Genomic DNA, 26,550 nt, shown 5'->3' with positions numbered 1-26,550 from the left:
TGGACAATGTGTAAACAACATGGACAATGTGTAAACAACATGGACAACATGTAAACAACATTGGACAACATGGACAATGTGTAAACAACATGGACAATGTGTAAACAACATGGACAATATGTAAACAACATTGGGCAACATGGACAATGTGTAAACAACATGGACAATGTGTAAACAACGTAGAGAAAGTTAAACTTTCACGAAGAACGTATAAACAACATAGAAATTTTGAAAACGACATGGAGAACATAAAACTAACATTGAGAATATCAAACTATCAAAGAGAATATGTAAAAACATAGAAAATACCAAACATTGAGAATAATGTAAACAACATCAAGAATCATTTTAAATTAACATACAGAATATCAATCTAACAAAGAGAATCTGAAAATAACACAGAGAAAATTAAACTGTCATAGCGATAACCAATAAGTAAACAACATGGCAAATATGTAAACAACAATCAAAATGTCAAACAACATAGGGTATGATGTAAACAACACACAGAATATCAATCCGTGGACTGCCACCTCCATCAATTGAATGGAGCTCTCTGAGACTTTTAGACAGACAGATATATATATATATATATATATATATATATAGAGAGAGAGAGAGAGAGAGAGAGAGAGAGATACATACATACATACATACACAGATACATAGATATACAGAGATAGAGAGAGAGACAGAGATACATACATACATACATACATGCATGCATACATACATACATACATACATACATACATACATACATACATAGAGACAGACAGACAGACAGACAGACGGATAGATAGATAGAGAGAGAGAGATAGAGAGAGACATAGACAGATAGATAGACAGACAGACAGACAGATAGATAGATAGATAGATAGATAGATAGATACACTTATTGATTAATACATACATACATACATACATACACACAGAGAGATAGGTAGACCGACAGAGAGACAGAGCTACCTTGCTCTTTAATATTTTGCAGTTTCTGCTGCACGGGACAAACGTTCCTGAAGAACTGCCTGAGGTCCTGGGCCAGGTCCAGATCCAACACAACGCCGCCCCCATCAGAGCTGTGTCCTGTGTCCGTGGGCCTCTGCTGGGACTCTGCCTCTGACACTGAGGGCTGTGCTGATGGGGTTGCCAGACTGGGGTCTGAAAGGGGGAAAAAAGAAAGAACTCATGTACGTTTATATGTATTTAACTGTGCTTTCATATCTGTGAAACTGCATGTTCGGCGCATATCTGTTATGCAAATGTGTGGGTGTATATGTAAAATGTGTGTCTTCATGTTTTACATCTATTTGCTTATTTATCATCATTGTTATCTTATTTATTTATTTATTTATTATTGTTATTGATTTATTATTATTATTATTATTATTATTATTACTACTACTACTACTACCTGTAACATTATAGTTATTATTTATTTATTTATTTGTGTAAGCTTATCTATTATTTATTCACCTTTTTTTAACATTATTGTTATTATTAATTTATTTATTTGTGTAAGCTTATCTATTATTTATTCACCTTTTTTTTCTTTTTTCTTTTTCTCAAGAACTGACTAAACGCGTTGGGTTACGCTGCTGGTCAGGCATCTGCTTGGCAGATGTGGTGTAGCGTATATGGATATGTCCGAACGCAGTGACGCCTCCTTGAGCTACTGAAACTGAAACTGAAACTGATGGGCAAGCTGGTCATAGAAAGAAATGTTTAAAAAAAAATAATAATAAAGGATGAAGAAGAATGCAAACAAATCTGTAGAACTTTACGTGACAGTGTCCACTTTCAGAACTACTGTTTCCCACGGCATTTGGAGTATGAAACGGGAATAATCATCCAATGCATACAGATTTGTAAAACTGAAAACTCTAAGTGATTGGGTGTCTTCTTTCCACAACTGTCATTTCCAGTGGCATACAAGTATGAAAACGTAAAACAATCCTCCAAAATGGTTGACTATATATTGAATAAAATGACCTTAGGTTCAATGGGGAAAAGTCTGTACACATATGATATATAATACACGATAAATTGGGTGTGTGTCGATGGAGCGATGTGGCATCAGCACAACGTGTCAGAAGCACTGTGTGCAGTTACCACTACGTTCAAAAGTGCAAGCGAGAGCTGTACGATCAATGGTTTTGCAGTGGGATGTCATTTATAGCTTAGTCTTTTGTGAAGGACTGTGACTCTCGAACTAGGAGGCAAGATTGCACTGGCCCTCAGTGCTGCGGCCTTGGTGGCTAGTTGGCCTTTGGGGACCATCCCATCGCTAACTGTCCTAACGCTTTCTTGGCCATAAGAGTGTAACTTGGATGTAACCTGGGCAAGACATTCTCCACCATAATCAAATTCTAGCCCAGATAGTCGGGACAGCAGATGCCTCCTGTAAAAGTGGGACACGACGGACTATCGTACGAGGGTCATTCAATAAATAAGGTGAATTTTTCAGTATAAGGACTTCTAATACAGATAGAAGCTTACTTTTTTTTTCTTTTTCTTTTTTTTTTTTTTGGTTTTACTTCTTTTTCACATGGATTTAATTTGTTTTGCAGATTAAAAAAAACCTTTGAGAGTTTTGGCGATTAACAAAGATGGCCGACCAAGAAGCATGCTCCAGGATTGAACAGCGGTCAGTTATCAAGTTTTTGGTTGCTGAAGGGTGCAAACCAGTTGTAATTCATAGGAGAATGTCAACTGTGTATGGTGCCACATGTTTCAGCCGAAAAAATGTCTACAAGTGGGCTAAATTATTTAAAGAGAGGCACGAAGTTTGAAAGTGACGTTGAAGTCAAAAGTGTTGTGAGCGACTGGCTGAGATCTCAGTCCAAAGATTTTTACGCTGAGGGAATACGGAAGCTTGTGCACAGATGGGAAAAGTGTGTGACAGTGCTGGGAGACTACGTTGAAAAAAAAAAAGTAAGCTTCTATCTGTATTAGAAGTCCTTAGACCGAAAAATTCACCTTATTTATTGAATGACCCTCGTACATATATACAATAAGCCATGTGTCAGCAGCAGTACTGTTTTTGTTGCTACGTATCCATGACTTCACGTGTCAATGACACAACTCAACCAATGACAGCCCTGTCAGTGTGCCTGTCTGTCCGTACATCAATCTATTCTTATTGCACTCCTGCCTTTCATAATCTTGCATTTTCTTGTCTGGGTTCCATCAATGGCAAGGTTTAAGATCAGCATACCAGCAACTTTTACTGTTGTCAAATACATGTTCATCTCTCTCTCTCTCTCTCTCTCTCTCTCTGTCTCTTTTCAAATAAACAAAACATGAAATTTTAAGAACAGACAGTAGATTGAGAAAGTAATGAAAAAAAGATAGATAGATGTGTGTGTGTGCGCGCGCGCGCGCGCGTGTGTGTAAATGAATAAAAATGAATGTATGAATAAAATGGACATGTATTTGACAACAGTAAAAGTTTCTGGTGTGGTGATCTTAACCTTAGATAGATAAATAGACAGACAGACAGATAGATAGATAGATAGATAGATAGACAGATAGGTAGATACATTGAGATAGATAGATAGATAGATAGATAGATAGATAGACAGATAGGTAGATACATTGAGATAGATAGATGGACAGATAGGTAGATAGACTGAGATAGATAGATTGAGATAGATAGATAGATAGACAGACTGATATATTGATAGATCGATGGTTGTGTGTGTATATATATATATGTGTGTGTGTGTATATGTGTGTGTGTGGGTGTGTGTGTGTGTGTGAAACATAATAAACACAGCATAACATAATGCAATATAAAATAACATATACCTATAATATAACGTAACATAACAAAACACAACGTAATGTAACACAACCCAACCCAACCCAACCCAACCCACCCAACCCAACACAACCCAACCCACCCAACCCACCCAACCCCACCCCACCCAACCCAACCCAACCCAACCCACCCCAACCCAACCAACCCACCCCACCCCAACCCAACCAACCCAACCCAACCCAACCCACCCCACCCAACCCAACCCACCCAACCCAACCCAACCCACACAACCCCACACAACCCACCCCAACCCAACCCAACCCAAAGAAAACCCAAACCCTCACTGTCCGCCCCCCACAGCTCCAGCACCAGACGCCCACTCTGCAGAAGGTCAAGCTGGGTCGTAGTGACCTCGCTGATGGTGAAGGTGAAGGTCGTGTTGAAGGTGCCGCTGACGGCTCCAGGCACTTTGTCTGTCGTCTGCGCCTCCCTCTCCCCTCCACTCAGCCACGCCCTCACATCACAGTTTTCAGTTTTCATTTTCAAGAAACAGCTGGGGTTTTTTTTGGTATGTCATTTTGAAAAAAAAAAAAAAATCATTAAAATCGTATTCTGAATTCATATTTTCTCCTCAGGAAATGGAAAAAAAATGTGCTTTGTGGTGATGAATTTCAAACGCTATTGAATAACAAAATGTAAACGTTGAATAATAGGACACATAATTTTTTCTGTTCTATTGTTTCACTCTGTCTCTCTTACTGTCCCTCTCTCTCATACACAAACAAAGACAGACAAACAGACACACAAGAAATAATGACCTAAAAATATTATACACAACTTATAACAAATATTGCTTCACACACACACACACACACACACACACACACACACACACACACACACACACACACACACACACACACACACACACACACACACACACACACACACATACACACACATTCCGCTCAAAATTTGTGGCTTTGAATTTTCTTACCCACAAAGAGAGCAACCAACACTTACTTACAAACAAACATCACTCAAAGCGAAAGACGTACCGCTGATGAAACACTTACAAACAAACATCACTCAAAGCGAAAGACGTACCACTGAAGAAACACTTACTTACAACAAACATCACTCAAAGCAAAAGACGTACCACTGAAGAAACACTTACTTATAACAAACTTCACTCAAAGCAAAAGACGTACCACTGAAGAAACACTTACTTACAACAAACATCACTCAAAGCAAAAGACGTACCACTGAAGAAACACTTACTTATAACAAACTTCACTCAAAGCAAAAGACGTACCACTGAAGAAACACTTACAACAAACTTCACTCAAAGCGAAAGACGTACCACTGAAGAAACACTTACTTAAAACAAACATCACTCAAAGCGAAAGACGTACCACTGAAGAAACACTTACTTATAACAAACATCACTCAGAGCAAAAGACGTACCACTGAAGAAACACTTACTTACAACAAACTTCACTCAAAGCGAAAGACGTACCACTGAAGAAACACTTACTTATAACAAACATCACTCAGAGCAAAAGACGTACCACTGAAGAAACACTTACTTACAACAAACTTCACTCAAAGCGAAAGACGTACCACTGAAGAAGCACTTACAACAAACATCACTCAAAGCAAAAGACGTACCACTGAAGAAACACTTACTTACAACAAACTTCACTCAAAGCGAAAGACGTACCACTGAAGAAACACTTACTTAAAACAAACATCACTCAAAGCGAAAGACGTACCACTGAAGAAACACTTACAACAAACATCACTCAAAGCGAAAGACGTACCACTGAAGAAACACTTACTTGCAATAAACGGCTCGCTGTGGGCTCGCCGCTGCCCACAGAACACTCGAGAAGCGAAGTGAGACGCATTTGAGATGCAGGGGCTTGCCGATCAGTTCTTTGGGATCCCTGAAGCCTGTTGCAGCTCCCTGCAGTAGCTCTCCTTCACTGGTGGCCGGCGTGAGTCGGATGTGAAGACAGCCCACCTGCTTCCCTCTGAAGTCGTAGACTCGAACATGATCATCCGTGGGCATATGGTGGGCGATGTTGTGCAGACTGACTTTGCACCTGTCAGCAAAACAGTGAAACAGTGTCTGCTGAATTAACTTACTCCCTTTTTCGGGGGCGGGGGAGGGGATGTTGGGGGGGGGGGAGGGGGCAGGGGTACATGCTGGGTATGTTCTTGTTTCCATAACCCACTGAACGCCGACATGGATTACAGGATCTTTAACGTATGCTATTTGATCTTCTGCTTGCGTGTACACATGAAGGGGGTTCAGGCACTAAGCAGGTCTGCGTATATGTTGACTTGGGAGATAGGAAAAATCTTCACCCTTTACCCACCAGGCGCCCTTACTGAGATTCGATACTGGAACCTCAGATTGAAAGTGCAACGCTCTAACCGCTCGGCTATTGGTCGTCTGTTTACATCAAAGTATGTCCATGTACTTTGAATCAAAGTGGAGTGATGGCCTAGAGGTAACGCGTCCGCCTAGGAAGCGAGAGAATCTGAGCATACTGGTTCGAATCATGGCTCAGCCGCCAATATTTTCTCCCCGTCCACAAGACCTTGAGTGGTGGTCTGGACGCTAGTCATTCGGATGAGACGATAAACCGAAGTCCTGTGTGCAGCATGCACTTAGCGCACGTAAAAGAACCCACGGCAACAAAAGGGTTGTTCCTGGCAAAATTCTGTAGAAAAATCCACTTCGATAGGAAAAACAAATAAAACTGCTAGCAGGAAAAAATACAAAAAAAGTGGGTGGCGCTGTAGTGTAGCAACGCGCTCTCCCTGGAGAGAGCAACCCGAATTTCACACAGAGAAATCTGTTGTGATCAAAAGAAATACAAATACAAATACAATGCTGTATTTATCTGTGGGTAATCCACAGAAGATATGCCAATCCAGAAGACTTCTGGTCCAGTGTTGGCCAGTAAGCGGGGCTGGAGGACCCATTTCAGCATGCTGCTGTGTGCCTGGGAAAAAGGGCACTTTACTCCAGATTTCCCTCACTCCACCCAGGGTGTGAATGGGGTACCCGAGTTCGGATGGGAGGGGGGGGCTCAAAACGGCGGAATGAGAAGGAGAGGATTGGGCCCCACCTTCCTCACCCCAGCCCCTGGACAAAGTGGATATGAACTCACTGCCCCATCAGCCATGAAAGACTATAGGTCCCTATAATCTTTTATAAATGTATGTCAAAAACAAAGCCAGCTGCACATCAGATGTGGCTGTGGTTTATCAATGGTCTTGGAGCTTCCATCCTCTCCTTCTGTCTTGCGTCGGACAAGCTGTCAGTGAACTGAGACTGTTAGTGAACAGAGACTGTTAGTGAACTGAGACAGACTGTGAGTGAACTGAGACTGTGAGTGAACAGAGACTGTTAGTGAACTGAGACAGACTGTGAGTGAACAGAGACAGACTGTGAGTGACTGTGAGTGAACAGAGACAGACTGTGAGTGAACAGAGACAGACTGTGAGTGAACAGAGGCTGTTTGTGATCTGAGACAGACTGTGAGTGAACAGAGGCTGTTAGTGAACTGAGACAGACTGTGAGTGAACAGAGACAGACTGTGAGTGAACAGAGACAGACTGTGAGTGAACAGAGGCTGTTAGTGAACTGAGACAGACTGTGAGTGAACAGAGACAGACTGTGAGTGAACAGAGACAGGCTGTGAGTGAACAGAGACAGACTGTGAGTGAACAGAGACTGTGAGTGAACAGAGACAGACTGTGAGTGAACTGAGACAGACTTTGAAAGATCAGAGAAATGGTGTGAGTGAACTGAGACAGACTGTGAGTGAACAGAGACAGGCTGTGAGTGAACAGAGACTGACTGAGTGAACAGAGACTGACTGTGAGTGAACTGAGACAGGCTGTGAGTGAACAGATAACGGCTGTTAGTGAACTGAGACAGACTGTGAGTGAACAGAGACAGGCTGTGAGTGAACAGAGACCGACTGAGTGAACAGAGACTGACTGTGAGTGAACTGAGACAGGCTGTGAGTGAACAGATACCGACTGTGAGCAAACTGTGACAGGCTGTGAGTGAAAAGATACCAATTGTGAGTGAACTGAGACAGGCTGTGAGTGAAAAGATACCAATTGTGAGTGAACTGAGACAGGCTGTGAGTGAAAAGATACCGACTGTGAGTGAACAGAGACAGACTGTGAGTGAACAGAGACAGACTGTGAGTGAACTGAGACAGACTGTGAGTGAACAGAGACCGACTGTGAGAAAACAGTGACTAGAAAGCCCCAGCCTCAACAAGGACACTGGTCTGGAACACGCTCCAAGTTATAACAGTTTCAGTCTCAATCTCTTAAGGAAGCGTCACTGCATTCAGACAAATCTCACTACGATTGGCTTCGGATCCACTCCGTTTACACATACCCAGATTCAAACACTCGACTGCTGGTCGCCGTTCTTCCTCTGTCTCTGGACCTTGCAATTGGAATGAACTTCCTCTTTCGCTTCGTCAAGTCTCCACACTCAGCTCTTTCAAGTCTGGCCTTAAAACCCACCTCTTCCCAAAATAGCCTCCTTTGCCTGCCTCTTCCTTGTCTTTAGTTTCTACAGTTTTAGAGTTATGCATGCGTGTGAATGACTGGTGCGAAAGCGCTTTGATTTGTCTCTGCACAAGATTCAGCACTATATAAATACCATTATTATTATTATTATTATTTCATTATTATTAACTCCATATACGCTACACCACATCTGCTAGGCAGATGCCTGACAGCAGCGTAACCCAACGTGCTTGTCAGGCCGTGGGTGCCTATCAGAGTGGAATTCCTTTCACATAATTTTGCCAGAGGATAAAACTCTCGTTGCCATTGGTCCTTTTTCTGTGCGCCAAGTGCGTGCTGCACACGGGACCTTGCTTTATCGTCTCATCCGAAAGACTAGACGCTCAGTTCGATTTTCCAGTCAAACTTGGGAGAAAGGGCAAGTAGTGGGATTCGAACCCACACCCTCACAGACTCTCTGTATTGACAAGTTTAATACAGCCGTGACCTCAGTTCACCAACCGCCCGTCCAACCCAACACTTTCCTGAATCAGGTTTTGCTGATGAAGGCGATGAAAGGCCAGCGAAATACACAAGCGAACTGGAAACTTTTTGATTCTGTGTTCAGAAAACTGAATGCTGTATGTAACAGTCCTCACCTTCCAAGGTACACATCAAGGTTCTCTGCATCATGGAAAGGGTCGTTCTTCTTGTTCAACTTTGGAGCTTTGCCGGTGGACAGGAAATTCTCATACAGCTGGTCCATCAACATCTTCCGGTCCTCGAACTTCCGCTTTGACCAGATCCATTCCTGGAAAACCAGCAGCGGTTACTGTCATCTTGTTGGTCTTTTCTGCATGCTGCATGTTTGGTGCATATCTGTTATGCATGTGTGTGTGTATGTGTGAATGTGTGTCCGCTTTTTTATTTATTTATTTTTTTTTTTTTTTAACATTTATTTGCTTATTTATGTCTTTTTTTTTTCTTTTTTTTTTATTTATTTTATTTATCTATTTATTTATTTTATTTATCTATTTATTTATTTTATTTTCATCATCATCATTATTATTATTATTATTATTATTATCATTTATTTATTTATTTATTTTAATCATATTATTATTATTATTATTATTATTTTAATTGTATTTTATTTATTTTTTCTCAAGGCCTGACAAAGCGAGTTGGGTTACGCTGCTGGTCAGGCATCTGCTTGGCAGATGTAGTGTAGAGCATATGGATTTGTCCGAATGCAGTGACGCCTCCTTGAGCTACTGAAACTGAAACTGAAACTGAAACTGGTCTTTTCACTGAAGAAGGTGGCACAATAGTACAGATGCTCAGCTTCCCTTTATAGAGAGTCCGTGAGGGCGTGGGTTCGAAGACAACAGAAAGAAAGAAAAAGAGAGAAGAAGAAAGAGAGTGAGATAAAGAGACCCCCGCACGCAAAGCCTAATAAAAAAATAAAATAAAATAAATAAAGACAGACAGCTCACCTTGCCGATGTCTCGGTCATACACTCTGATGTAAAACACTTCCGTCGTTTTCTCCCCTGGTCGAGCTTCCACATCAAAATCCACATTCTGAAAAAAAACAACAGATTAAAGACACTTAAAAATTGTCTACATTATTGCCAAAAAAAAAACCCAAAAAACTGGACTTCACCTAATCAAGAAATCATTGCTCATACATTAAAAAAAAAAAGGGGGGGGGGGGGGCTTCTTCTTCTTCTTTTTCTTTTCTTCTTCTTTTCTTCTTCTTTTTCTTCTTCTTCTCCTTCTACTTCTTCTTGTTCTTCTTCTGCTTCTTCTTTTCTTCTTCTTCTGCTTCTTCTTCCTCTTCTTCTTCTTTTTCTTTTCTTTTTCTGCTTCTTCTTCCTCTTCTTCTTCTTTTTCTTCTTCTGTTTCTGCTTCTTCTTCTTCTTTTTCTTCTTCTGCTTCTGCTTCTTCTTCTGCTTCTTCTTTTTCTTCTTCTGCTTCTTCTTCTTCTTTTTCTTCTTCTTCTTCTTCTACTTCTTCTTTTTCTTCTTCTTCTTCTTCTACTTCTTCTTTTTCTTCTTCTGCTTCTTCTTCTTCTTTTTCTTCTTCTTCTTCTTCTACTTCTTCTTTTTCTTCTTCTACTTCTTTTCTTCTTCTTCTTCTTCTTCTTCTTCTTCTTCTCGCAAGGCCTGACTAAATGCGCTGGGTTATGCTGCTGGTCAGGCACCTGCTTAGCAGATGTGGTGTAGCGTGTATGGATTTGTCCAAACGCAGTGACGCCTCCCTCAGTTACTGTTACTTCTTCTTCTTCTTCTTCTTCTTCTTCTGCTCCCCTCAGCTCTGTGGAAAGTCACTGGGGGCACCGCTGCACACAAGAAGTGTTCACCAGATTCCTCCAGGTCTGTCGGTGGGTTGTGGGTCACTGTAAATGGTTTTTCCCTGTCCGTTCTGTTGTCAGTCTATTGGTTTTTCTGTCTCCCCTTCCATCCCCCTCCCCCAACACTTCCTAAAACAAATACACTAGTAAGAAGGGGGGGGGGGGAGGGGGGGGGGAGGGGGGGGGGGAAAGAATCAGGGTGGCACTACCATTAGGCGAGGAGAGCAGCCTGAATTGCACAAAGTGAAATCTCTCATGACAAAGAGTGAAAATATCAAGTATATTTGTATTTGTACTTGCATTTTTTTTTTATCACAACAGATTTCTCTGTGTGAAATTCGGGCTGCTCTCTCCACAGGGAGAGCGCGTCGCTACACTACAGCGCCAACCTTTTTTTTTTTCCTGCTTGCAGTTTTATTTGTTTTTCCTATCAAAGTGGATTTTTCTACATAATTTTGCCAGGAACAACCCTTTTGTCGCCGTGGGTTCTTTTACATGTGCTAAATGCATGCTGCACACGGGATCTCCACACAGAAAGCTAGAGAATCTGAGCAAATCCCACAGTCATCAGTATTTTCTCCCCCTCCATTAGACCTTGAGTGGTGGTCTGGACGCTAGTCATTCGGATGAGACGATAAACCAAGGACCCGTGTGCAGCATGCGTTTAGCACACATAGAAGAACCCGCAGCAACAAAAGATTGGCCCTGGCAAAATTGTGCAGAAAAATCCACTTTCATAGGGAAAACAATTAAAACTGCAGGCAGAACAAAATACAAACAAAAAATAGGGTGGCACTCTCAGTGTAGCGACGCGCTCTCCTTGGGGAGAGCAGCACGAATATCACACAGAGAAATGTTGTGACAAAAAGAGTAATACAATACAATGCAATACAATGCAATGTAATACAGTACAATGCAATGCAATACAATACAATACAATACCGACCTCACCTTGTCAAACACTACGGCCATAGCCTGAGCCTGAGCCAGCTCGGAGAGCAGCTCAGTGAACTCCTGGAGCATTAGGAGAGCTGCAGTCTGGGCTCGCACACTGCTGCCGTCAGGAGCTTTGATCTTGGGCGCCAGAGGGTGCTTCTCCGCAAACTCCGTCAGACATTTCTCGTAGGAATGTGCGACTGCACTCGCCTTCCCTGCCGTCCGTTTGTCTGGGAAACCAACGACGATGAATAACTCACCGGCTCCCAATTTGACGTGGTCCTGTGAATCAGAAGTCCACTTTTCAAACTTACGACCACTTTTCCAAAATGTTGGAGAGGAATTTTTGTTTAATGTCCAGTCACACATATCGGTGATTGAAGACAATTTGTTAGAGTATCAATATACATTTGAGTATTATTGAATTCCAAAATATTACACTGCTGGAATAAAAATCACTTTTTCACACTCGTGTAACCTGTTTTAATGCCCCCCCCCCACCCCCCCTCTCCCTCGCTCCCCCCCCCCTCCACACACACACACCCAGCCCCAACAGCCCCCAAAAAGACAAGCATGTATCTTTTAACCCCTTGATTGCTGCTGATGAGAATGCTCGTCAGTGAAGGGCTGTCGCCTGAGGTTAGACAGAGCTTACAGGTCAGGACGTCAGTGAAGGGCTGTCACCTGACTGAGGTTAGACAGAGCTTACAGGTCAGGACGTCAGTGAAGGGCTGTCACCTGACTGAGATATGACAAAGCTTGCAGGTCAGGACGTCAGTGAAGTGCTGTCACCTGACTGAGATATGACAAAGCTTCCAGGTCAGGACGTCAGTGAAGGGCTGTCACCTCACTGAGATATGACAAAGCTTACAGGTCAGGACGTCAGTGAAGGGCTGTCCCTCACTGAGATATGACAAAGCTTACAGGTCAGGATGTTAGTGAAGGGCTGTCACCTCACTCACTGAGACAAGACTGAGCTTACAGGTCAGGATGTCAGTTAAGGGCTGTCACCTCACTGAGATAAGACAGAGCTTACAGGTCAGGATGTCAATGAAGGGCTGTCACCTCACTGAGATAAGACAGAGCTTACAGGTCAGGATGTCAGTGAAGGGCTGTCACCTCACTGAGACAAGACGGAGCTTACAGGTCAGGATGTTAGTAAAGGGCTGTCACCTCACTGAGATCAGACAGAGCTTACAGGTCAGGATGTCAGTCAACATTCTTTATCTGGACTTCTTCATCCTCTTGGGAGTGCGTTACTTTAGATCAGCAAAAGTAATGACGCCATTGACAAGAACACAGAAAGCAGTAACTGAACTCCAAGTGCATTCCACACTGATCTCACTTCACTCAGGTTCAGCAGTGAAAGGGTTAAATTAGAGAACATTAATTTTCACTGAGTGCAGTTAGCTGCACACCAATGTTTGTCTGAAATTTAGCATCATTTCACCACGCTCCTAAGGAGAAAATTGCACACGTTTCCAAGTGGTTCTTAACTCTTTTTTTCTTTTCTTTTTTTTTTTTTTTTGTTGCTGTCCTATGATCTGTGCTGTTTCAGGGGCATTCCTTCCTTCCATGCTGCTCATTCTGAATCCCCCCAAAACACAGCCACACTTGGGCCCATCTGTCACAGTCCCAGCACTGGCAGTTCATAGGGAGCTCTCAATGTCAGGTCGCCAGGAGGCCACACACCAGAGGAGACCCTGCACTGCCAGCTGAGGTTTTTTTTCGGTGGTATTCAGCGGTGTCTGTTCTGATTTAATGTACTTTGGACACCACCTACTGAGCCTCCTACTTATGACAATAATGGCCAAGTTGCAGAGCCAGACTGAGTGAGCATCCCCCCTAGAGTGGAGACCGCCATCACCCACCAACAACAGACCCCCCATGAATCTGCCAACACGGAAGGCATTGACAGGACTTACCCCAAAGCAAGGAAGTGGAGTGGGGGTCTAAACTGAGGTCACTATGAGAGCAGGGCATCAAAGGCCACAGCCTTCGGGAATTTATTTTTGTAAAACTGATGATGATGAAGGAAGAACGACAATGATGGTGATGATGCTGCTGCTATGGAGGTCCATTTAGGATTGGGACAAAATGACAAGGCTGTACTCTACGCTTCCTGTCATGATGATATCCTAGCGTTAACCAGGCCCAAGACATAGACACTTGCAGTGCTGGTCAGGGAATCTGAGTGACACACCCAAAGATGTGTCTGTGAAGTGGATGATACTCGACTGTGTGGTTCCAGTCTTCCCATAGCACCCTTGATCCTTAACTTTTTGTGAACCCTATAGATGGCGGTACTCACCAAGTGATGAAGCTCTGTTGCAACATGGATGGGACGGCCGTTGACATGAACGGTTGATCTGCTGCTGCACGGTGCAATGGACACAGCAGTTCCCGTGTTCACTAAGATGGCATGCCACGGCTGGATACTGTCAACATCATATGATAATTACAATGACAATAGTGATGATCATGATAATTATCATGACAATAAGTATCATGAAAATATCTATAATGATGACAGTAATCATGATGATGATGATGATGATGATAATGACGATAATGATATCCCAGTGTTATCCAGCCCCAAGAGATACAGACACTTGCAGTGTTGGTCAGTTAATTAGAGCAACACACCGAAAGACGCAAGTTGATGATACTCGACTGTGTGGTCCCAGTCTCCCCATTTAAGCCCATAGCACACTCAACTCTGAGTAGGAGCCGGCCACGGGCTGAAAAAAACACCTCCACTAGGATTCGAACCCACATCCTCCCATCCGTCAGTCCGCGATGCTAACCACTTTGCCACAGCGGCTGGTCCTTTAACCTTTTTTTAAAAAAAACCTTTTTCTAGTCATTTGGATGAGATGATAAACCAAGGTCCCGTGTGCAGCATGCACTTAGCACACGTAAAAGAACCCGTGGCAACAAAAGGGTTGTTCCTGGCAAAATTCTGAAGAAAAATCCACTTCGATAGGAAAAACAAATAAAACTGCACGCCGGAAAAAATACAAAAAAAAAAAAAAAAAAAAAAAAGGTGGCGCTGTAGTACAGCGATGCGCTCTCCCTGGTGAGAGCAGCCTGAATTTCACACAGAGAAACCTGTTGTGATAAAAAGAAATACAAAATACAAATAATAAAGCCTTACCCCAAGCCAGAGAGGTGAATGCCAACTTCATCTGAGTCACTTTTGCCGGCCAGGGTGTGACCTACAGACAGAAACAGGACAGGGAATCAGATAACACTGTCATCACTCTTCATGATGTCCATATCCTACATCCAAATACGGGGAGTGTTGGCCTAGAGTGTAACATGTCTGCCTTGAAAGCGAGAGAATCTTCTTCTTCTTCATCTTCTTCTTCGTTTGTGGGTTGCAACTCCCATAAGTGGGCTTTTCAAATCAAATCAAATCAAATCAAAAACACTGTATTAATCCACATGGAAATTAAGTTGTGCAATCGCAGGCTCGTTGTAAACACTAAAAAAAAAAAAAAAAAATCATCATGCGCAACATAAGAAGCAATTAAAACTAGTCAAATAAGAATTCCCAATAGCTGACGATAGACTAACCCCCCCTCTGCACACACACATACTCATGTTAAGACAATAGGGTATTGCACAACAATATTTACAAATGAAAACATCCAACAAAAAAAGGGTATATATTACTAAAAATGACATGCACGCACGGACACACACACACACACACACACATGTATAACCATGTTTACCCCACCATGTATGCAGCCATACTCCATTTTCGGGGTATGTTCTTGTTTCCATAACCCAACAAACGCTGACATGTATTACAGAATCTTTAACATGCATATTTGATCTTCCGCTTGCATATACACATGAAGGGGGTTCAGGCACTAGCAGGTCTGCACATATGTTGACCTGGGAGATCGGAAAAATCTCCGCCCTTTACCCAGCAGGCGCCGTTACCGAGATTCGAACCCAGGACCCTCAGATTGAAAGTCCAACGCTTTAACCACTCGGCTATTGCGCCCGTCGTGAGAGGTTCTCAGCGCACAGGTTCAAATCCCACACTCACCAGTAATTTCACCCCTCCAACAGATTCTGAGTGGTGGTGTGGATGCTAGTCATTAGGATGAGATGATAAACCTTGGTCCTGCGTGTAGCATGCACATAGCGCAAATGAAAGAACCAACACCAACAAAAAGGTTGTCCCTTTCAAACTTCTGTAATAAGAAAATCCATTTTGATAGGAGAACAACTATACTTGCAGCCAGTAAAAAAAAAAAAATTTAAAAAAAAAGGGGGGGGGGGGGTGAGGGGATTGGCACTGCACTGTGGCAACACACTCTCCAAAGGGAGAGCAGCCCCATATTACGCACAGGCAAATCTGTTGTGACAAGAATGTAATATCCTAGGAAACCACAAGATGAAATAACACTGATATTTACTTCATAATGTTCATGCACAGGAGCCACTTGTGCATTTATCTCTGGAACCAACAGCAACGTAATAAACAAAGACAAATTTTATTACATCTTAATCTCCCTTTTTTTTCCCCAATTTTTGTGTGCTTGTCGAATTTTTTTTTTTCCATCTCAATGTCTCTTTGACATTGTTTCCCTGACTCTGCAAAGTATAAATGGTGAAAGTTCAACCCAGAGGAATGAGGCTTTAGTTTCAGTTTCAGTAGCTCAAGGAGACGTCATTGCGTTCAGACAAATCCATATACGCTACACCACATCTGCCAAGCAGATGCCTGACCAGCAGCGGAACCCAACGCGCTTTGTCAAGCCTTGAGAAAAAAAAATTTTTTAATAAATATATAAATAAATAAATAAAAATAAACATAAATAAATAAAATATTTATATATTTTTATATATATATATAATAAAATTATTATTATTATTATTATTATTATTATTATTTATTTATTTATTATTTATTTTCTTTTAATTATATTATTATTTAGTTAGTTATTTATCTATTTATTTAATGACACTTAAGGTGACCTGGAACATCGAAGCTCATCAGGTAGCACATGGTGTCTAACTCCCCCTTCACTTTAAAACATCTTTATAACACTTTTACACACTTTTGACACAAATTCAACACACCTTTGACACATTCTAACACACCTTTAACACATTTTAACACACCTTTGACACGTCCTTCAACCCTGTAACCCACCTTGAGGAATGAGGTGTTTGGTGACCCCGGACAGCAGAGGGTCATCACTGATGTTCTGCAGGTGGAGCGAGGTCTCTAACTCCCCCTTAACCCCTAGGCTGCCTGCATGACGAGATAACTCGTCATGGCAAGCATGTATGCTTCGCTGCCTGCATGACGAGATAACTCGTCATCGAAATATTCTGACTTTTCCCTGGTTTGCATTCACTTCCTTGGCAAAAATAGTGGTAGCTTTAGCCTGGGGAATCTCTCTAGATTCTATTTATAGCTAGAAACCCCATCTACGTCATGAAGCAGTCCTTTATTTGAACGTTTTGATTGGGTCACTGTCCAAGTGTTTGCCTGACTTCTCTCCTCGCTCGCTCAACAAAATGTCGGACTGACGCCGTGCTCAAGACATGCGATCGTGACGAACTAAATCAACCATGATTTCTTTCTTTAGCTGATGCTCAGAAAGAATTGAAGCGTAAATTCGAAGGAGAAGATAGAGATGAACATTTATAGGACGATCTGATAGAAAATAAATGAATAATGAAGGGGGTGGCCAAGATGCGACTGTCAGTGAGTGATGCCGGCTGTACACATGTTAGCAGACGACAGATGACCGAATTAGCAGCAGAGCGATATTCTTGGCACGCAGCCAACGCGGTCTGATGAGAACTGAATCAAGTGACCGTGTGAGAGGGGTGAGGAGGAGGGGGTGGAGACTGAGGGGGCGTGGCCTCACATCCATCTTATCACTTGGAGAAGTCACAATGTATTATGTATCAATCTCTTAAAATATATATATATATATATATTGTGGTTGTTCTAGTATGATTTTGTGTTTGCAGATATCCATTTGTCCAGAAAATATGATGTTTTTGTGCAAATTACCTGACTAATGTTTGTAATGAACAAGTTGAAAATGTGACAAAAAACAAAACACTGATTTCAAAACAACAGCATGTCACTAAAAATATATAAAATGGGAAAACAGCATGTGTTTTGTATTCTTTATTCATTTACCTTTCAGAAAATATATACTTTTATGGGTCTTTCTCCAATAACAAAGAGCACAGAATTTTTGGAAAATTTATACCCGTTTTTTGTGAAAAAACCCTGGCAAATAGATTTGACTTAAATCTTATTTTCCTGGCAGCGAAAGGGTTAACTTTTAACATACCTACACACCTTTAACACACCTCTAACCCTGAAACCCACCTTGAGGAATGAGGTGTTTGGTGACCCTAGACAGCAGGGGGTCATCACTGATGTTCTGCAGGTGGGGCGTGGTCTCTAACTGCCCCTTAACTTTTAACACACCTACACACCTTTAACACACACTTTAACACACCTCTAACCCTGAAACCCACCTTGAGGAATGAGGTGTTTGGTGACCCCGGACAGCAGGGGGTCATCACTGATGTTCTGCAGGTAGGGCGTGGTCTCTAACTGCCCCTGCTGAAGCTGGACACTGGTGGACCACCAGGTAACACTGAAACCACATCGTCCAGCTGTGGTTAGGTCACCACTTAGTACCCCCAGTGCTGATGAATTAGTGACAGGCACAGCAGCCAAGTGGTTCAAGCATCAAACTTTCAATCTGAGGGTCCAGGATTTGAATCTCGGTAACGGCGCCTGGTGGGTAAAGGGTGGAGATTTTTCTCAATCTCCCAGGTCAACATATGTGCAAAACCTGCTAGTGCCTGAACCCCCTTCGTGTGAACACGCATACAGAAGATCAAATACGAACGTTAAAGATCCTGTAATCCATACCAGCGTTCATTTGACTGAAACATGAATGAAGCATTGGGATCTTCAACCTTTTACCTCGTTCAGCTCTGCGCCCGAGTATTCCTCTGGCATCAAAATTCATCTCATCAAAACATTTTCATATTCATACATAAGCATAAATCATAGTTTCAATTTCTCAAGGAGGCATTACTGCAGTTAGACAAAACCATATAAGCTACACCACATCTGCTTGGCAGATGCCTGACAGCAGCATAACCAAACACGCTTGTCAGGCCTTTGAGTGCATGCATATACATTTGTGTACCACAGGGGATTATTTTTGCAGAATATTTTTGCGAGAGGACAAGAGTTTTGCTGCCAGGGTTCTTTTTCAGTGCACCAAGTGCATGGTACACATGGGTCCTCAGTTTATTGTCTCATCCGAATGACGAGATGCTCAGTTTGATTTTCTTCTTCTTCTGCGTTCTTGGGCTGCAACTCCCACATTCACTCGTATATATGTGAGTGGGCTTTTACGTGTATGACCGTTTTTAACCCGCCATGTAGGCAGCCATACTCCGCTTTCGGGGGTGTTTGATTTTCCAATCCTGGGAGTACGGGCTAGAGTGGGATTCAAAGCAGGACCGTCACGGACACTGTATTGCTGATAAGCTTCTTAAAAATTCTGCCACCTCACTCCTTAACCCGTAACTTTGGCAGTATTTCTGAATGAGTTTTCACTTAATTTGGAGGAAAAAACAGTGTATTTTCATCATTTTCTGCATCGGTAAGGCATGGAAGCCTGGCCAAAGCTGTAAGCTCCCTGGGGCAGAATGGGTTAATCTAACAAAACAACACAATAGGTGTGCAGCAAAGGAGGGATGAAGAAAGATAACTGACTACCTTTTCTCCTTGGTGTCAGGGCTCAGTGGGTTAATCGAAACAAAACAACACAACAGGTCGGTAACAAAGGAGGGACGGGGAACGGTAACTGACTACCTTTTCTCCTTGGTGTCAGGACTCAGTGGGTTAATCGAAACAAAACAACACAACAGGTCAGTAACAAAGGAGGGACAGGGAACGGTAATTGACTACCTTTTCTCCTTGGTGTCAGGACTCAGTGGGTTAATCGAAACAAAACAACACAACAGGTCGGTAACAAAGGAGGGACGGGGAACGGTAATTGACTACCTTTTCTCCTTGGTGTCAGGGCTCAGTGGGTTAATCTAAACAAAACAACACAACAGGTCGGTAACAAAGGAGGGACGGGGAACGGTAATTGACTACCTTTTCTCCTTGGTGTCAGGACTCAGTGGGTTAATCTAAACAAAACAAAACAACAGGTCGGTAACAAAGGAGGGACGGGGAATGGTAGCTGACTACCTTTTCTCCTTGGTGTCAGGGCTCAGTGGGTTAATCGAAACAAAACAAAACAACAGGTCGGTAACAAAGGATGGACGGGGAACGGTAACTGACTACCTTTTCTCCTTGGTGTCAGGGCTCAGTGGGTTAATCGAAACAAAACAACACAACAGGTCAGTAACAAAGGAGGGACGGGGAACGGTAGCTGACTACCTTTTCTCCTTGGTGTCAGGGCTCAGTGGGTTAATCGAAACAAAACAAAACAACAGGTCGGTAACAAAGGATGGACGGGGAACGGTAACTGACTACCTTTTCTCCTTGGTGTCAGGGCTCAGTGGGTTAATCTAAACAAAACAACACAACAGGTCGGTAACAACGGAGGGACGGGGAACGGTAACTGACTACCTTTTCTCCTTGGTGTCAGGGCTCAGTGGGTTAATCGAAACAAAACAACACAACAGGTCGGTAACAAAGGAGGGATGGGGAACGGTAACTGACTACCTTTTCTCCTTGGTGTCAGGGCTCAGTGGGTTAATCGAAACAAAACAACACAACAGGTCGGTAACAAAGGAGGGACGGGGAACGGTAATTGACTACCTTTTCTCCTTGGTGTCAGGGCTCAGTGGGTTAATCGAAACAAAACAACACAACAGGTCGGTAACAAAGGATGGACGGGGAACGGTAACTGACTACCTTTTCTCCTTGGTGTCAGGGCTCAGTGGGTTAATCGAAACAAAACAACACAACAGGTCGGTAACAAAGGAGGGACGGGGAACAGTAACTGACTACCTTTTCTCCTTGGTGTCAGGGCTCAGTGGGTTAATCGAAACAAAACAACACAACAGGTCGGTAACAAAGGAGGGACGGGGAACGGTAACTGACTACCTTTTCTCCTTGGTGTCAGGGCTCAGTGGGTTAATCGAAACAAAACAACACAACAGGTCAGTAACAAAGGAGGGACGGGGATTGGTAACTGACTACCTTTTCTCCTTGGTGTCAGGGCTCAGTGGGTTAATCGAAACAAAACAACACAACAGGTCGGTAACAAAGGAGGGACGGGGAACGGTAACTGACTACCTTTTCTCCTTGGTGTCAGGGCTCAGTGGGTTAATCGAAACAAAACAACACAACAGGTCGGTAACAAAGGAGGGATGGGGAACGGTAACTGACTACCTTTTCTCCTTGGTGTCAGGGCTCAGTGGGTTAATCGAAACAAAACAACACAACAGGTCGGTAACAAAGGAGGGACGGGGAACGGTAGCTGACTACCTTTTCTCCTTGGTGTCAGGGCTCAGTGGGTTAATCGAAACAAAACAACACAACAGGTCAGTAACAAAGGAGGGACGGGGAACGGTAACTGACTACCTTTTCTCCTTGGTGTCAGGACTCAGTGGGTTAATCGAAACAAAACAACACAACAGGTCGGTAACAAAGGAGGGACGGGGAACGGTAGCTGACTACCTTTTCTCCTTGCTGTCAGGGCTCAGTGGGTTAATCGAAACAAAACAACACAACAGGTCGGTAACAACGGAGGGACGGGGAACGGTAGCTGACTACCTTTTCTCCTTGGTGTCAGGGCTCAGTGGGTTAATCGAAACAAAACAACACAACAGGTCGGTAACAACGGAGGGACGGGGAACGGTAGCTGACTACCTTTTCTCCTTGGTGTCAGGGCTCAGTGGGTTAATCGAAACAAAACAACACAACAGAGGGACGGGGATTGGTAACTGACTACCTTTTCTCCTTGGTGTCAGGGCTCAGTGGGTTAATCGAAACAAAACAACACAACAGGTCAGTAACAACGGAGGGACGGGGAACGGTAACTGACTACCTTTTCTCCTTGGTGTCCTTTTCCAGCCACGGGGCTTCCAGCTGACGAATACACAGTCTGTGCATTCCAATGGCTTTTTCCAGCTCTGAAATGACACAATGAAGTTGCTTCTCTCACAGAGTACAATGACTGAATGTGTGTGTGTGTGTGTGTGTGTGTGTGTGTGTGTGTGCGCATGCGCGTGCGTGTGTGCTCTCATTCTGTGGATTATTTTCTGCAGGCAAAAGTGGGTTCTGTTGAGATTCGTTCGTTTATTTATTTATAGTCTGTTCATCTAAGATGATGATATTAGACTGAAAATAAATTATATTATTATTATCATTTGGATTATTATCATTTCTATCATAATGATGATTGTTATTATTAATTAGAAATCAACATTTCTGTATATTCAAATGAAAGTGGGGACGGTTGAGGTTGGAGGGGAGGGGTTGGGGGGGGGGGGTTGAGGGGGAGGGGACTAAGAAAGGAAGAGAGAGAGAGAGAGAACAGAATGTGGAAAAGATAAAGTACAAAATGTAAAATGGAGAGGGTGAGTGTCAGTGATTGGAGAAAGAAAAAAACATAATACTGGAAGGGTGTGTGTGAGAGGCGGGACGGGGGAAGCGGGATTAGGACCAAAAAAATTATCAATAATCAAATATTGTATGCACTACTTCTGTAGATTATTATTTGAAAAGAGGTTCATGTGGGGACCTACAATAAACAACCAACTGGACTATTTAACACATAACTAGCTAACTTTGATAAAGAACTGTTTGAAATTCTGTTGAGAGCTGAAGGAGATGTAAATTCCTATAAACTTGTAAAGTTGCTTGGGACTTTCTCATGCATAGGATGGAACGCAAACCCTTATTTTACCTTAACTGACTGATGCAAACGTTTTGAAAAGCCTAGTTGTGTTCTTGGTCACATTGTTTTTAGAAATCCTCCAGTCCCCAAAAAGGGACCAAAGGTTCATCCTGTGTGTGTGTGTGTGTGTGTGTGTGTGTGTGTGTGTGTGTGTGTGTGTGTGTGTGTGTGTTTGTTTGTTTGTTTTATGTGTGTGTGTGTGTGTGTGTGTGTGTGTGTACATGCACATGTGTATGCATGAATGTCTACATGTGTGTGGTCTGTCTTTGAAAATGTCTGTGCACGTTTGTCAGAATGGTTTTTTTTTTGTGTGTGCGCCAACGTGCACACACACACACACACACACACACACACATACTGGACATCTGATCCTGTGCTCACCATGGATGAGGTTTTAAGGCTACACTTTAGCATGGTATTGTATCCTTGGAAAAGGCACTTTATTCCAATTCTCCATTCAGGTGTGAATGGGTACCTGTCTTCAGCTGGGGAAAGTTAAAACAACAATCTGTGAAACTGCAAGTTTGCAGCATATCTGTTATGCATGTGTGTATGTGTGTGTGTGTGTGTGTGAACGTGTGTCTGCATGTTTTACATTTATTTGCTTATTTATCATCATTGTTGTCTTTGTGTGTGTGTGTGTGTGTGTGTGTGTGTGTGTGTGTGTGCATGTGTGTGTGTGTGTGTGTGTGTTGACTTCATCAAGATTTTGCGCCTTATAAATATTATTATTAGTAGTAGTATTTTCATGTATTTATCTATCATTTTTTATTTTTTTATTTTATCTATGTATTTATTTATTTATTTTATTTCTTTTCTTTTTTTAATTTTTTTTTTTTTTTTTTTTTCTCAATGCCTGACTAAGGGTGTTAGGTTACACTGCTGGTCAGGCATCTGCTTGGCAGATGTGGTGTAGCGTATATGGATTTGACTGAACGCAGTGACGCCTCCTTGAGCTACTGATACTGATACTGATACTAAAACAACGGGAGGAGAGGAGTGGACCGTGTCTTCCAGTGCCAAGCCTTAAGACATTGTAGATATCAATCCACAGCCCTGATGACCATAAAAGGTTAAGGGACCTTTAACTTTTCACATTTACCACATATAGTATTTTGGGGGAATTTATTTTCTATTTTCATACTTCATACCTTAACCCTTTTACCGCCAGTCAATGCAGAGTACAAAATTCCCTTGTGGTATAAACAGAAAAGACAATGGCCGAGAATAGCTGGGGATTCCCCCTGCAATGTACAGAAAATATGGCCTATCCTACCACCGAACATTAAGAGCAGTAGGTTCATGGATAACAGACCAATGAATGGTCACCTTTCAGTGACATGGGTTCTCTACCACGCCTGTGCATAAATGCGAGCTTGGCGGTGAAAGGGTTAAGAGAAGTTTTCAGTGGAACACTGATTATATACAAGGGTGACGGGCGCAATAGCCGAGTGGTTAAAGCGTTGGACTGTCAATCTGAGGGTCCCAGGTTCGAATCACGGTGACGGCGCCTGGTGGGTAAAGGGTGGAGATTTTTATGATCTCCCAGGTCAACATATGTGCAGACCCGCTAGTGCCTGAACCCCCTTCATGTGTATATGCAAGCAGAAGATCAAATACGCACGTTAAAGATCCTGTAATCCATGTCAGCGTTCGGTGGGTTAAGGAAACAAGAACATACCCAGCATGCACACCCCCGAAAACGGAGTATGGCTGCCTACATGGCGGGGTAAAAACGGTCATACACGTAAAAGCCCACTCATGTGCATACGAGTGAACGCAGAAGAAGAGGAGAAGAAGATACAAAGGTGAGTTACTCTCCATCTTACCTGCCTTTTCCTCCTCTGATGTGGCAGCAGAGAGCTGAGTCTCTTTTTCTGCGATGGTGTTTTCCCAAGTTTTGACAGCCATGTCCACGTCAAAGTCATTGACCTTCACAGTCGCAGTCACGTTTTTTGCCCTGTGAAAAACAATACATGACAGTCTGTTGTGTCTGACTATGACCATCAGACAGGGGAGACAACCGCTGTCCCTACTAGTCTCTGGACTAGAATTTGATTTCAGTGAAGAGTGTCTTGCCCAAGTTACATCTCCACTCTCTCGACCAAGAGGGCTTTTTGACAGCTGGCGTTGGTACGGTTACCAAGGTTAACTAGTCCTCAAGGCTGCAGCACTAACAATGAGTGCAATCTTACCCCCCCCTAACCCCCCCCCCCCCCCCCCTAGTTTGAGAGTCATTGTCATTCACAAAAGACAAAACTGAAATGAATTCCCATTGCAATGGAAAACCCATTGATGAAACAGCTCTCACTATGCTGTTGGACCAATTGAAAGCTTGTTTAAATCTCTGATATAAGCCAAGTGTGCAGTGATGGCCTAGAGGTAACGCGTTCGCCTAGGAAGCCATTGAATCTGAGCGCGCTAGTTCGAATCACAGCTCAGCCGCCAATATCTTCCACCCCTCCACTAGACCTTGAGTGGTGGTCTGGACGCTAGTCATTCGGATGAGACGATAAACCAAGGTCCCGTGTGCAGCATGCACTTAGTGCACGTAAAAGAACCCACAGCAACAAAAGGGTTGTTCCTGGCAAAATTCTACAGAAAAATCCACTTCAATAGGAAAAACAAACAAAACTGCATGCAGGAAAAAAAAAAAAAGGGTGGTGCTGTAGTGTAGCAACGCGCTCTCCCTGGGGAGAGCAGCCCGATATTCACACAGAGAAATCTGTTGTAATTAAAAAAAAAATATATTTAAAAAAAAAAGTATTGAGAAACACACTTTTTAAAACGCTTGTTTTCATCAAGAACCAGCCGTATTCCCTGACTGTGCTAAGTACCAGAAAGACAATATAAGAAATCAGAGCTCAATTCAAAGTTTGGATGAAAGGAATGTAACTTCAGTTGGTAGAGTTGCCGTATTCAAATCACAAAATCCATCTACAATGAGACATCTCTGGATTCTATTACCAAACCTCCCAGATGGTTTTGTTAATAATCTTCAGGAGATGTGTTTTCCATTTGTGTGGAATGGTAAACAAGACAAAATCAGTAGAAAGACGACATTTGAAACTGGGGTTTGAATATTCCAGATTTAAAAGATATGTTGAAGCATTGAAACTTGTGTGGCTGAGAAAATATACCATAATGAAACGTGAATGGAGGAATATCACTACAGAATTATCAGGTGTTGTTTTTTTTACTGAACTGGAAAAGTATGACTCTAGCTATGCTTTACATAAAGTTAATCATAACCCTTTTTTAAAACATGTATTCAAGGCTTACAATCAGTTTTGCAAACATGTAAAACAAAATCTCTGAGTAGTTTTCACAACCAATATTTTATAAAAATATCAAAATAACAAACAAGACAATTAAGTACAAAAATTGGATACCGAGGGAATCTATTACACAATTCAACTGAAAGTATGGATTGAACGTGCATTTTCCAAGTTTTAATGAATGTTTAATGGCCATTAAGAAACATATGCAAGAAACAGACTGTAATTCAGTACACTTTCTAGATTTATTACAAATAAGGCTAAAAAGTTATCAAAAGTACAACCTGGCAGAAAATATGATTAATATCTTGATGACTGTCTGTACTGGTGAAATATTCTCTATTAGTTTGCTCATTTGTTTTGTTTTCCTTGACAGACTTTATCCTTGATGACCATATATGGTGGTGGTGATGATAACAATGATTACTGTCAGGGTTTTTATTTGTTGTTGTTTTTTTTATGGGTGGTGTTTTGTTTTTGTTTTTCGTTTTTTTGTTGGTTAGATTATAACCCTTTTTTTTTCACTATAAATTTTCATTATGTGTCTAAATAATGAAACGCTTTTTCTTTTTTTTTTACCTACGCATCTGGCTGTGTGGGATGGTTTTTTGTTTGTTTATTTTTTTGTTTCTTTGTTTGTTTTTTTCTGTCTTTCTTCCATGTGTCCATTGTGTTGTGAAGAAATGTCATTTTGATTTAAATCACAAAAAAACAACCTGAAAAGACACTA

The 26,550-nt window shown here is 42.2% G+C and overlaps 1 protein-coding gene across 1 annotated transcript in view; it reads right to left on the bottom strand.

The window, feature by feature from the left end:
- The window catches only part of LOC143280965 (kinesin-like protein KIF28), a 56,659-nt gene that overhangs the window by 3,166 nt on the left and 26,943 nt on the right, over positions 1–26,550 (bottom strand). Inside the window, exons 10-20 of the mRNA XM_076585806.1 lie at positions 24,372–24,502; positions 21,691–21,775; positions 18,137–18,258; positions 14,763–14,823; positions 13,917–14,043; positions 11,621–11,887; positions 9,811–9,897; positions 8,974–9,125; positions 5,605–5,871; positions 4,108–4,277; positions 970–1,161 (exon numbers count right to left, since the gene is read on the bottom strand). Of these exons, the coding sequence (XP_076441921.1) occupies positions 970–1,161; positions 4,108–4,277; positions 5,605–5,871; positions 8,974–9,125; positions 9,811–9,897; positions 11,621–11,887; positions 13,917–14,043; positions 14,763–14,823; positions 18,137–18,258; positions 21,691–21,775; positions 24,372–24,502 (1,661 nt within the window). The remainder of the gene's footprint in view (positions 1–969; positions 1,162–4,107; positions 4,278–5,604; positions 5,872–8,973; positions 9,126–9,810; positions 9,898–11,620; positions 11,888–13,916; positions 14,044–14,762; positions 14,824–18,136; positions 18,259–21,690; positions 21,776–24,371; positions 24,503–26,550) is intronic.

Source organism: Babylonia areolata, chromosome 4, assembly GCF_041734735.1.
Source record: "Babylonia areolata isolate BAREFJ2019XMU chromosome 4, ASM4173473v1, whole genome shotgun sequence".
Classification (NCBI taxonomy): domain Eukaryota; kingdom Metazoa; phylum Mollusca; class Gastropoda; order Neogastropoda; family Buccinidae; genus Babylonia; species Babylonia areolata.
This window is presented reverse-complemented; position numbering and strand designations above follow the sequence as displayed.